At 45.2% G+C, this 13,448-nt stretch overlaps 1 protein-coding gene across 1 annotated transcript; it reads right to left on the bottom strand.

The window, feature by feature from the left end:
* Positions 1 to 966: 966 nt before the first annotated feature.
* Positions 967 to 12,878, bottom strand: LOC132780629 (uncharacterized). Its single transcript, XM_067462447.1, has 3 exons — positions 12,616 to 12,878; positions 9,812 to 9,965; positions 967 to 1,582 (listed from the first exon to the last, which is right to left on the bottom strand). The coding sequence occupies exons 1-3, from the start codon at positions 12,656 to 12,658 to the stop codon at positions 967 to 969; spliced, it is 813 nt and encodes a 270-aa protein (XP_067318548.1). The 5' UTR covers positions 12,659 to 12,878.
* Positions 12,879 to 13,448: the final 570 nt, after the last annotated feature.

Genomic DNA, 13,448 nt, shown 5'->3' with positions numbered 1-13,448 from the left:
TGTCCTGGAAGTTTAACGAGTCCAGAACCGGCCTGCCAGAAAAACCAAGGCTATTGTCTTGAGATGGGTCTGCGATAAGCATTGATTACTTAATCTGGGTTTTCCTCTTGCGAACAGATAGGGCACAAAGGGGGAGGCTTTGGTGAATGTTTAGTGGAGAGATTTGAAAGAAAAATGGGTTTTGGGAAGAAGGACTTTTTGAAGGTCATCTTTCCCCCATTGTTATATGATTAAAAGTTTGCCAAGTGAAAATCTTCTTGATGGCCCGACTCCGAAGTCAAGAAAGAGAATTCTTTGTTATTTTCCATGCAAGTACTGTCCTAAGATAAGGGGCTTTCGTGATCACTGATTACTTTTTTTCAGAGGCAGGGCAACTTCCTTATGTAATTTCCTCAAGGAGAGGGAAAGGGGGCAAAAGAGTCAGGGCAAGGTCATATTCATGAAGGGAAATGTAGAAATACATGATAAAATATGAAAATATAGAAATCATAATACAGAGAGTAAACCCAACTATCCTCCCTCAGTGTCCATAGTTCATATTATTCATAGGAAGGCCCATAAAGGGAAATCTATCCATGAGAGGGAAAGAGAGTCCCTTGTTTGTGAGATGGGGGGCCACCAGAAGCCCAGGTGTGTCTCAGATAGAAAAAGTCAAATGCTTTTGTGGCATGATTTTCAGTAATAAATTGGTTACCTTCTGCTGTAAACATATGAGAATAGGGCATAAAGCCTTGATTAAATGATACACACCAATTTGACCAAGGCTTAACCCTTATTATCCAGCCTGGTTTCCTTGCTCTTAGCAAAACTATAAGTTGCTATCTCTTATGAAGAGGGGGGGGGGGGGGAGGTCATGTTCGACTTCACAACAGTGTTTGCTATTTTTGTTTATTCTGTGGCTGAGTGCAATCTTTATGTTTTACATTTTGGACTATTAAAACAGCCAGAAAGTAAGTGCTGTTTTAATTAAATTGTTTGATACACCTGGGTTGTTGTTTGGTTCATCTCTGCCTCTGAATAAGGCGGAGCCCTGGCAACGTGATAGCTGTCTTCTTTCGGAGGGGGGAACAAAGGTCCTGTTATCCACTCCATGAGCGCTGGGTCGTACTTCTTGTACTCTGTCAGGAACGGGACCCAGTAGGGCTTCAAGTCTGCGTTGAGGGTCTCCACCCCCAATCGGAGCTGCTTGGCCACTTCATTCAGCGGGGCTTGGAGGCTTTCCCCGATTTCCTCCAGCTCCTTGGTGTAAGGGGACAGTGTGCTCATCAGGGACTCTATCACATGATCAAAAGGTCTCTCGAACTCCTGGTATATTTTGATCGCCGTGGGCCTGACATTCTGCTCCAGCCACTCCACGCACCAAAACGCCTTGGAGGCCACTGGGTCGACGTACAGTGCCAGCGCTTCCGTGATTACTCTTAATTCATTATAATAGCGCCAGTTCCACTCAAAGTAAGCCCAAAAAGCCTTCCCCAAGGCAGCCCAACTGAGAGTCGACACTTTCTCCATTGCTTCCCTCATCTCAGGAGGAAGCCTTTCCATTTGCTGCCAGAGGGTTTCCAAGGTTTTCTCCTGCTGTTCCCTGCAAAAAAAAAAAAAAAAAAAAAAGCATAGCAGATACATCCAGGAGCAAAGTGGAAACATATATATCACAAATATTGTATGTTTTAAGATGGGTTTGGGTTGTCACCCTTGTTTGGCCCTTTCTCCTCTAAAAGACCCAAATGGTGCTACACAAAGGCAAAAAACATGAAATGCAAGAGATATAGGGTTCAGGGCACCTGGTTAGGAAGAACTTCCTGATGGTAAGAGCTCTTCTATAGAGGAATATGGACTACTGGTGGAGTCTGGATGGCCATCTATCAAGAAGGATCAAATTGTGCCTTTATGGCAGAAGGAGGTTGGACTGGATGGCCCATGGGATCCTTTCTGTCAGGTTTTACAATGTATTGCAATGTAATATAGCTGAGTCATGCACTGCTAATGGGCTTCTATTGGGAATGCTGAGTCATGCATTGATTGTATATGGGGAATCATTTGGGGAATGTGTTCTGGCCTAGTCCAGGTGATTGTGAATGATGCAATCCTGGGTTTGAGTTGAGTCAATGAGTTGGGAACCAATCGGTGATTGCTATGTGTAAATGAATTGTATATAAGGAAGTCGTGTACAGTGTATATTTCTCTTTGTGCTGTGATGTTGTTTGTCGAAGGCTATATGTAATTAAAGAACCTGTATGCTAAGACAAGATATAACTGTATACTGTGGTAAGTTTGTAATGTCATCTAGACTGGGGGAAAGCAGGAAGAAGCTACTGAAAGCGCTGAAGTTGTGCAACTGATCTGCTGCTGAATTGTGAAGTTACTCTCAACACTTCTATTGGGAATGCTGAGTCATGCATTGATTGTATATGGGGAATCATTTGGGGAATGTGTTCTGGCCTAGTCCAGGTGATTGTGAATGATGCAATCCTGGGTTTGAGTTGAGTCAATGAGTTGGGAACCAATCGGTGATTGCTATGTGTAAATGAATTGTATATAAGGAAGTCATGTACAGTGTATATTTCTCCTTGTGCTGTGATGTTGTTTGTCGAAAGCTATATGTAATTAAAAGAACCTGTATGCTAAGACAACATATAACTGTATACTGTGGTAAGTTTGTAATGTCATCTAGACTGGGGGAAAGCAGGAAGAAGCTACTGGAAAGCGCTGAAGTTGTGCAACTGATCTGCTGCTGAATTGTGAAGTTACTCTCAACACTTTCCAACTCTAGGATTTGATAGATACAGCAGCTAAAGAGGCCAATGCCATTGTAAGCTGCATCAGTAGATGTATAAGTTAGCTGAATGGCCATTTGTTGGGAAGGCTTTAATGCTGTCTTGCTTTGTGGAGCATTGGGGTTGGACTAGATGGCCTTTAGGAGTCATGCCAAAGGGGGTTGGACTAGCTGGCCCTTGGGGTCCCTTCCAACTCTAGGATTCCATTGATGAGGAGGTATTGGAAAAATAGATATTTATTGATTGATTTATGCATAAAAATCATATGTACTTTAAATGTCTAGAAATCAGGCTCTCCCTCTCTGTGTAGAAAGAATGCTGAAGCAAGCTGCGTCCAGGCAAGCACTGTTATCTCTACATTCCAAGAGATAAGCCCGTCCTAGCTGGTACATTAGGCTCTAAGGAGCACCTCTGACAGGTCAGAGTGGGCCCATTTGATGAATGCAAGCTGCTCCTAGAAATACACGGACATGCTTTTTCGTATGTTGGAGGGGGAAACTTGATATTTCTGTGACTCCTAGATGACGTAGGGATGATGATGATTGTATGTTGTAGCATGTTCTTTGTTTGCTTGAACCTGGAAACTATAAAAGCCACAGTCCGCGCCTATTTCATTTGCTCTGGTGCTTTTGGGAGATGACTCCGCACCAGGCCCCAGCTGGTAAATAAATCCGTGCTTTCAAACCTCCGGACCTCTCTTTGTGTCTCCTTTCCTCAAAACCCTATTCCCTGCCATTTCACCATGATTTGTTCATTGGAGGCTTTTCAATGAAAACCAAAGGACTACCTCTCGGGCTTGCAAGGGATGATGGGACTTGCAATCCAAAATTTCTGGGTGACACTGGAAGTTCATTGGAGTGTGGTGGAAGCAGTTTCCTTCCTATTGTGTCCAATTCTGGGCACCACAATTGAAGAGAGTTATTGACGAGCTGGAATGTGACCAGAGGGGGTGACTCAAATGATCCAGGGACTGGAGAACAAGCCCTATGAGGAGCAGCTTAAAGAGTTGGGCATGTTTAGCCTGAAGAAGAGAAGGCTGAGAGGAGACATGACAGCCATGTATAAATACGTGAGGGGAAGTCATAGGGAGGAGGGAGCAAGCTTCCTTTCTGCTTCCCTGGAGACTAGGACGCAATGGAACAATGGCTTCAAACTGCAAGAAAGGAGATTCCATCTGAACATGAGGAAGAACTTCCTGACTGTGAGAGCTGTTTAGCAGTGGAACTTTCTGCCCCAGAGTGTGGTGGAGGCTCCTTCTATGGAGGCTTTGAAACAGAGGCTGGATGGCCATCTGTCGGGGGTGCTTTCAATGCAATATTCCTGCTACTTGGCAGAATGGGGTTGGACTGGATGGCCCATGAGGTCTCTTCCAACTCTAGAATTCTATGATTCTATGAGGTTTTTAAACAGAAGCTGAATGGCCTAATAATAATAATAATAATAATAATAATAATAATAATAACAACCTCCCCCCCTCTCCCCCCCCCCCCCCCCCGACAAATGCAATTAAGGCCAGGATCAAAAAATCATCGGATGACACAAAATGCAGACTGTGCAAGGAAATGGATGAAACCATGAACCATCTCCTCAGCTGTTGCAAGAAAATCACAGGGACGGACTACAAACAGAGGCACAACTCTGTGGCCCAGATGATTCACTGGAACATATGTCACAAGGACCACTTGCCAGCAGTCAAGAATTGGTAAAGGGACCATAAACCCGCAAAGGGAGTGGAAAATGAACACGCAAAAATCCTGTGGGAGTTTCGAATTCAGACTGACAAAGCTATGGAACACAAGACACCAGACATTCCAGGTGACAGTCGTGTTCCGTCTCCCAGGAGCCTGGCTTGCCTTATCTTTCAGCTGCTTGAGGCTGCTTCCCCTTGCATTTCTCCCAGATCTGCTGCAGCTTTGCAAGAGCTCTGAAAGGTAACCGTTTCAGAGACTAGAAAGCCTGCCTGCAGGCCTCTTTGCAGTTATTGGCCTAGAGAGCAGCTCTTTGGGTTTAGAGCCTGCCCCTTCTCCCAGGGAAAGATCTCCTTTTTAGAATCTCCCCTGCTCTTTCAGTTGGAAAGAAGAGCTATTGAAAAAGTATTGAGCATTTGCCTCCAAAGCTAACTCTGAGCTATAGAACAGGGCATAGGGTTACAGCCTGTGTTGGACGGGGTCGCACTCCCCCTGAAGATGCAGGTTCGCAGTTTGGGTGTGATCCTGGATTCATCACTGAGCCTGGAAACCCAGGTTTCGGCGGTGACCAGGGGAGCATTCGCACAGTTAAAACTTGTGCGCCAACTGCGACCGTACCTTGGGAAGCCTGACTTGGCCACGGTAGTCCATGCTCTGGTTACATCCCGTCTTGACTACTGCAACGCTCTCTACGTGGGGTTGCCTTTGAAGACGGTCCGGAAGCTCCAATTAGTCCAACGCTCGGCAGCCATGATACTAACAGGAGCGGAGCGCAGGGAGCATACAACTCCTCTGCTGCACCAGCTCCACTGGCTGCCGATCTGCTACCGGGCTCAATTCAAAGTGCTGGTGTTGGCCTTTAAAGCCCTAAACGGTTCTGGCTCAACTTACCTATCCGAACGTATCTCAGCCTATCAGCCCACCAGGACCCTAAGATCTTCTGGGGGGGCCCTGCTCTCTATCCCGCCTGCTTCACAGGTGCGGCTGGCGGGGATGAGAGACAGGGCCTTTTCTGTGGTGGCCCCTCGGCTTTGGAACGCCCTCCCCATAGAGGTAACATCAGCCCCTTCGCTGATGGTGTTTCGGAAAAGATTGAAGATATGGATGTTCAAACAAGCATTCGGTTAGTCCGGTGCAAGGAATTTGATGATTAAGGATTGGTAATCATGGACGATGAAATTGGACTGCAATTCTAGTTAAGAGATGCATTGGATGATATTGGTGGCCCAATATTATGTATTGTATGTTGTTTTTAATGCATTTTAAACTGAATATTGTGACTGTAGAGTTGTAAACCTTGTTGAGTCGCCAATTTAGGCTGAGAAACGGCGGTATACAAGCGCAGCAAATAAATAAATAAATAAATAAATAAATAAATAAATAGGGGAAAAAATCTGCTTTTTTCTAACCATAGGAGCTCAGGGTTAGGGTAAAAGGATTCCAGAATTCCTTCTTTTTACCTTTAGGAGAAAGATTACCTCAATATCTCAATGCAAGAAAGCTCATCTCTATGCTTTACCAATTGACTGTTTGTAACTTTGATAAGCTGTGACAAGTCTGCAAGGGCTTTGGAAATAAATGTTCTGTTTGCTGTTCTATACTTGAAGTGGACTCAGTTACTCAGAAAGTTTGAGCTTCTAAAGAAAGATCCCAGCAGTCCGCCCAGACAAAGAGAGCAGCACATCGCAGTCTTATTTTTAAGGCATCTGAGTGTGGCGGCACAAGTCGCATTGAGGAAAAACAACAGGAAAAACTCAGCCGCTATCAAGACCTCAAAATCGAACTGCAAGAGCTCTGGCATCAACCAGTCCAGGTGGTCCCAGTGGTCATCCCGCCTTGACTACTGCAACGCTCTCTACGTGGGGCTGCCCTTGAAGACGGCCCGGAAGCTTCAGCTAGTCCAGCGCGCGGCAGCCATGTTATTAACAGGAGCAGGACGCAGGGAGCATACAACGCCCTTGTTGTTCCAGCTCCACTGGCTGCCGATCTGCTACCGGGCCCAATTCAAGGTGCTGGTGTTATCCTACAAAGCCCTAAACGGTTCCGGCCCAAAATACCTTTCAGACCGCATCTCGGCCTATGAGCCTACGAGGACCTTGAGATCGTCTGGGGAGGCCCTTCTCTCGATCCCGCCTGCCTCACAGGCACGTCTGGCGGGGACGAGAGAGAGGGCCTTCTCAGTGGTGGCCCCCCGGCTGTGGAACACCCTCCCTGTTGACATCAGACAGGCGCCCTCCCTCATGTCCTTCCGCAAGAGCCTGAAGACATGGCTTTTCGAGAAGGCATTTAATTAAGTGCTACAGTAACTGGAAATGACAACCGGAACGGAATACGACTACGAGACTGATTATGATTCTACGATAAGACGAAGCGGATCATTTTAGTGTAATTAGATGTTGTGTAGTAGGGATATGTTGGTTACTGTCATGTTGACGCATTGTAAACTGTTTTTTATGTGTTGTACACCGCCGCGAGTCGCCCCAGGGCTGAGAGCGGCGGTTAATAAATGCATCAAATAAATAAATAAATAAATAAATTGGCGCACTGGGTGCGGTGCCAAAAGATCTCAGCCGGCATTTGGAAACCATAAACATGGACAAAATCACGATCTGTCAACTGCAAAAGCCCACCTGACTTGGATCTGTGCGCATCATTCGGAAATACATCACACAGTCCTAGACGCTTGGGAAGGGTTCGACTTGTGATTTTGTGATACGAAATCCAGCAGAGAGATCTCGTTTGCTGTGACATACTGTGCTTTTGTGTTGATGAAGGCATGATGAAAATACATAATACACATATTGGAAAATATATATTTGATGTAACCATATTAGAAATAGGAGTTAGAAAATATAAAGAAGAAATGTATGTATGTATGCATAACCTTCAATTCACTTGGCTTCTTAAAAGCTGCGAAATTAGAAAGGCCAGCATCTAGGCAAAGGAATGTCTTGAGGCCAGGCATATTTCAGGATGCCGATAAGGTACCAGGAACCTTATCGGAAGACTAATGAGGTGTCCATTAAGAGGTTTCAGGAAGACCTTATCTTAGGATGGATGGAGACTCTTACTATCAGGTCCGGAGACATTCTGGCGCTGGTGCTCATTAATAGCCACTAGGCTTGGGTAACCACGGAAAAATTTGGTTCTAAACTCGTTTCGTTTTTAGGGGGGCCCTTGTGTTTCGTTTTTTTAAAGAATTCTGAAATTTTCCTTTAAAAAAGTTCAAAATATACGAAATTTTGTAAAATTACGAATTGATTCGTTAATGGCGGACGCGATTGCGCAATACGCTAAAAAACCCTCCCAATGGGACAGGGGGAACTTCTGAAGCTTCCCTCTCCCTCTGTTGTTGACTGTGGGTGTGATAATTTATTTTTTTATCACTGATAAAACAAACAACAACTATAAAACTTGCACCAGACATATGGAAATAATAACTAAACAATTTTGAACCAATTTTGAACCAATTTCGAACCAATTTCGAACCAATTTCGAACCAATTACGAAATAATACGAAATAAATTGGAAAAATTGTTTCGATTTTTAATTACTCCTCACAGTAGTCCTGCATGGCTCAATATTGGATCGTAAGCTGATTTAAATACGAATTAATAACGAATTACGAAATTAACGAACGAAACCACCCAAGCCTAATAGCCACTTTTCAGATAGGGATGCTAATGAAGATTGACAAGGTGTTGAGTTTGAAAATCAAGTCAATGTAAAAGTAGAATTTTGTAACACACATTGTGATGTCTATATGATGCATGAATAATTATTTTAAAAAGTATATAAACCCAGCATTTCCTTTGTTCTAAACCCTTCTTCCCTGGCTTACCAGGAGGGTCCATATCCGGTTGGCGCCAACCGAGAATACAGCGTGCTTTCCAGTTCTCAGGATCTCTCTTTGTCTCTTATCCTCAAACCTTCTCCCCGCCATTTCAGTGTCAGTAAAATGATGATAGAATCATAGAATCCTAGAATCAAAGAGTTGGAAGAGACCTCCTGGGCCATCCAGTCCAACCCCATTCTGCCAAGAAGCAGGAATATTGCATTCAAATCACCCCTGACAGATGGCCATCCAGCCTCTGCTTAAAAGCTTCCAAAGAAGGAGCCTCCACCACACTCCGGGGCAGAGAGTTCCACTGCTGAACGGCTCTCACAGTCAGGAAGTTCTTCCTCATGTTCAGATGGAATCTCCTCTCTTGTAGTTTGAAGCCATTGTTCCATTGCGTCCTAGTCTCCAAGGAAGCAGAAAACAAGCTTGCTCCCTCCTCCCTGTGGCTTCCTCTCACATATTTATACATGGCTATCATATCTCCTCTCAGCCTTCTCTTCTTCAGGCTAAACATGCCCAGTTCCCTAAGCCGCTCCTCATAGGGCTTGTTCTCCAGACCCTTGATCATTTTAGTCGCCCTCCTCTGGACACATTCCAGCTTGTCAATATCTCTCTTGAATTGTGGTGCCCAGAATTGGACACAATATTCCAGATGTGGTCTAACCAAAGCAGAATAGAGCATGGGGAGCATTACTTCCTTAGATCTAGACACTAGGCTCCTCTTGATGCAGGCCAAAATCCCATTGGCTTTTTTTGCCGCCACATCACATTGTTGGCTCATGTTTAACTTCCTCCCCACGAGGACTCCAAGATCTTTTTCACACGTACTGCTCTCGAGCCAGGCATTGTCCCCCATTCTGTATCTTTGCATTTCATTTTTTCTGCCAAAGTGGAGTCTCTTGCATTTGTCACTGTTGAACTTCATTTTGTTAGTTTTGGCCCATCTCTCTAATCTGTCAAGATTGTTTTGAATCCTGCTCCTGTCCTCTGGAGTCTTGGCTCTCCCTCCCAATTTGGTGTCGTCTGCAAAGTTGATGATCCTGCCTTCTAGCCCTTCATCTAAGTCATTAATAAAGATCCTGAACAGGACCGGGCCCAGGACGGAACCCTGCGGCACTCCACTTGTCACTTCTTTCCAAGATGAAGAGGAAGCATTAGTGAGCACTCTCTGTGTTCGTCCACTTAACCAATTCCAGATCCACCTCACCGATGACGACGATGATGATGATGCTTTATTTCTATCTTAACCCTTCTCCCCAGAGTGCTTTGATTGTGATTTCCCTGCATGGCAGATTGGGTGTTTACAGGATGGCCTAGGATTCTAATGCAGTTTGACACAACTTGAACTGCCATTGCCCAATGTTAGGGATTGCTGGGAACTGCAGTATGGCCAGGCACACGCCCACTTGGGCAGAGAAGGCAAAAGGCCTTGTGAAACTACAATGTTGTCTATAGCATTGAGCCGCAGCAGTTTAAATGCTGCAGCCATGTCAGAAGGGTCTGCTTACTTGACAGTCCCGACAGGCTCATAACTGCGGATGGTATCGAATTTCTCCGTTATGTCACGTAAGGCTTCTGTCCAGAATCCGTATATTTTACTCGTCAACTCTTCTAACTTGGGCTCTGAAGGGGGGTCTTCTCTGATGGTCAAGGCCCGGCCTCCTGCAAGACAAAACCAGAGTCATATGTATCAACTTTTACATCGCTCCCTTCTGAGGCTGAGAGAGCGTGACTTGCCCAAAGTGTCTCTCAAAAGGATGTAAACAAAGCAAAACCAATCTTTCCAATAAATAGAAAAAAGTGAATTATGGCTTTAGCTGCAAAATCCTTTTGAGAGGCAGGGTACATCTACACTGCAGAGTTAATGCAGTTTGACACCAGTCAAGGCTAGGGAATCCTGGGAGTTATAGTTTAGTAAGACCTCTTAGCCCCCTCTATCAAAGAGTGCTGGGGCTCTTTGGTAGGGAAGATCAGCAATCTTGCAAAACTACAATTTCACTGCGTAGTTAATACAGTTTGACACCAGTCAAGGCTAGGGAATCCTTGGAGTTATAGTTTAGCAAGACCTCTTAGACTCCTCTACCAAAGAGTGTTGGGGCTCTTTGGCAAGGAAGACCAACAATCTTGCAAAACTACAGTTCCACTACGGAGTTAATACAGTTTGACACCACTCAAGGCTAGGGAATCCTGGGAGTTATAGTTTAGCAAGACCTCTTAGACTCCTCTACCAAAGAGTGTTGGGGCTCTTTGGCAAGGAAGACCAACAATCTTGCAAAACTACAGTTCCACTACGGAGTTAATACAGTTTGACACCAGTCAAGGCTAGGGAATCCTGAGATTTATAGTTTAGCAAGACCTCTTACTCTTCTCTACCAAAGAGTGTTGGGGCTCTTTGGCAGGGAAGACCAACGATCTTGCAAAACTACAATTTCACTGCGGAGTTAATACAGTTTGACACCGCTCAAGGCTAGGGAATCCTGGGAGTTATAGTTTAGTAAGACCTCTTAGCCCCCTCTATCAAAGAGTGCTGGGGCTCTTTGGTAGGGAAGATCAGCAATCTACAAAAACTACAATTCCACTGCGGAGTTAATACAGTTTGACACCGCTCAGGGCTAGGGATTCCTGGGAGTTATAGTTCAGCAAGACCTCTTACTCTTCTCTACCAAAGAGTGTTGGGGCTCTTTGGCAAGGAAGACCAACAATCTTGCAAAACTACAGTTCCACTACGGAGTTAATACAGTTTGACACCACTCAAGGCTAGGGAATCCTGGGAGTTATAGTTTAGCAAGACCTCTTAGACTCCTCTACCAAAGAGTGTTGGGGCTCTTTGGCAAGGAAGACCAACAATCTTGCAAAACTACAGTTCCACTGCGGAGTTAATACAGTTTGACATTGCTCAAAGCTAGGGAATCCTGGGAGTTATAGTTTAGCAAGACCTCTTAGCCCCTTCTACCAAGGAGTGTTGAGGCTCTTTGCCAGGGAAGACCAACAATCTAGCAAAACTACATTTCCACTATGTGGTCAATACCGTTTGACACCACTCAAGGCTAGGGAATTGTAGTTTTACTAAGAACTCACGTACACCTTAGAATCAAGGCGGTTTGAAACTTCCGTGGCCCAAAAGTTATGGAATCCTGGGCTCTTTGGCAGGGAAGACCAACTATCTTGCCAAACTACATTTCCACTGTGGAGTAAATACAGTTTGACACTGCTCAAGGCAAGGGAATCCTGGGAGTTGTAGCTTTACTAAGGGCTAACCCTGTAGCATCAAGGCTGTTTGAAACTGCCATGGCCCCAAAGTTGTGGAATTATGGGAGTTATAGTGGGTTGTTGCAGGCTTTTTCGGGCTATATGGCCATGTTCTAGAGGCATTCTCTCTTGACGTTTCGCCTACATCTATGGCAAGCATCCTCAGAGTTAGTGAGGTCTGTTGGAACTAGGAAAAAGGGTTTATATATCTGTGGAATGACCAGGGTGGGGCAAAGGACTCTTGTCTGCTGGAGCTAGGTGTGAATGTTTCAACTGACCACCTTGATTAGCATATAATGTCTTGACAGTGCCTAGAGAGAGGAAACAAACAAGGACATCTAATCACCTCTCAACAAAAGTTTGCTCTAGGCACTGTCAGGCCATTATATTCTAATCAAGGTGGTCAGTTGAAACATTCACACCTAGCTTCAGCAGACAAGAGGCCTTTGTCCCACCCTGGCAATTCCACAGATATATAAACCCTTTTTCCTAGTTCCAACACACCTCACTACCTCTGAGGATGCTTGCCATAGATGCAGGCAAAACATCAGGAGAGAATGTCTCTAGACCACGGCCATATAGCCCGAAAAATCCTACAACAACCCAGTAATTCCGGCCATGAAAGCCTTCGACAATATATGGGAGTTATAGTTTTGCAAGACCCCTTTGCCCCCCCCCCCCCCCACCAAAGAGTGCTGGGGTTTTTCGGCAGGGAAGACCGACGACCTTGCAAAACTGCAATTCCCAGTATCCAAGAGCATTAAGCCATGCCCATTTCTAGCTATGCCAAACTGCATTTGTTCAACAGTAGGTGCAACAATGGTAAATGTTAACTTGCTGCTCTTACATCTGAACCAAGCTTGCATCCACACTGTAGAGAGATAATGCAGTTTGGTACCAGGTAATAGAATCCTGGATGTTGTGGGTTTGCAATGCTTTTTAGCCAAAGAGTGCAAACAGTTATTCTCAGGTTTCTGTAGCACCCAGCCATGGGAATTAAAGTAGTCTCAAACTGCATTAATCCTAACGTGTAGATGCACCCAAGAGAACTGGTGGCACTCACCTGTGACCACGGTCAAGCCAAACAGCACAACGAGGAGCTTCATGACTGCAAGAAAGGAGGCTCCGGACAGACCCAGACCCAAGACTCTCTCTCTCTCTCTCTGAGAAGGGCATCAAGCCTCCCACTCCCTCCCTGCCTCTGGTCACTCATTAACACTGACCACAGCCCTGGGTGCCTTCCCTTCACTTCTCCCTTTGGGACAATCGGGCGATGACCTCTTCGGAGGGGGACGGAAGGGACATTTGCCCATCTCTTCAACCCAGGAGATTGTTCTGAACGTGTTCCAAAATGACCTGGAGTTAGCAGCAAAATGCAAATTGCACACGTTCACAAGGGATGACCCATTATTTCCAATCCAAACGAGCCCAAGTGTCCTCTACAAATGAATAGGGAATCATGCGCACGTTCACATCGGACGACCCATTATTTGCAATCTAAATGGGCCAAAGTGTCCTCTCCAAATGGATAGGGAATCATGTCCGTGTTCACATTGGACAGCACATTATTTCCAATCCGAACAAGCCAAAGTGTCCTCTCCAAATGGATAGGGAATCATGCACATGTTCGCATCGGCTGGCACATTATTTCCAATCCGAACAAGCCAAAGTGTCCTCTCCAAAAGGGTAGGGAATCATGCGTATGTTTGCATTGGACGGCACATTATTTCCCATCCGAACAAGCCAAAGTGTCCTCCCCAAAAGGGTAGGGAATCATGCGTATGTTTGCATTGGACGGCACATTATTTCCCATCCGAACAAGCCAAAGTGTCCTCCCCAAAAGGGTAGGGAATCATGCGTATGTTTGCATTGGACGGCACATTATTTCCAATCCAA

This window comes from Anolis sagrei, chromosome Y, assembly GCF_037176765.1.
Source record: "Anolis sagrei isolate rAnoSag1 chromosome Y, rAnoSag1.mat, whole genome shotgun sequence".
Taxonomy (NCBI): Eukaryota; Metazoa; Chordata; class Lepidosauria; order Squamata; family Dactyloidae; genus Anolis; species Anolis sagrei.
This window is presented reverse-complemented; position numbering and strand designations above follow the sequence as displayed.

Bases quoted from the DNA above. Each gene is read 5' to 3' on its own strand.
- LOC132780629 (XM_067462447.1), bottom strand. From the start codon at position 12,658: ATGAAGCTCCTCGTTGTGCTGTTTGGCTTGACCGTGGTCACAG. The intron at 9,966-12,615 runs GTGAGTGCCACC...TTTGTCTTGCAG, and splicing joins TGGCTTGACCGTGGTCACAG to GAGGCCGGGCCTTGACCATC. The intron at 1,583-9,811 runs GTAAGCAGACCC...TTTTTTTTGCAG, and splicing joins GAGCCTGTCGGGACTGTCAA to GGAACAGCAGGAGAAAACCT.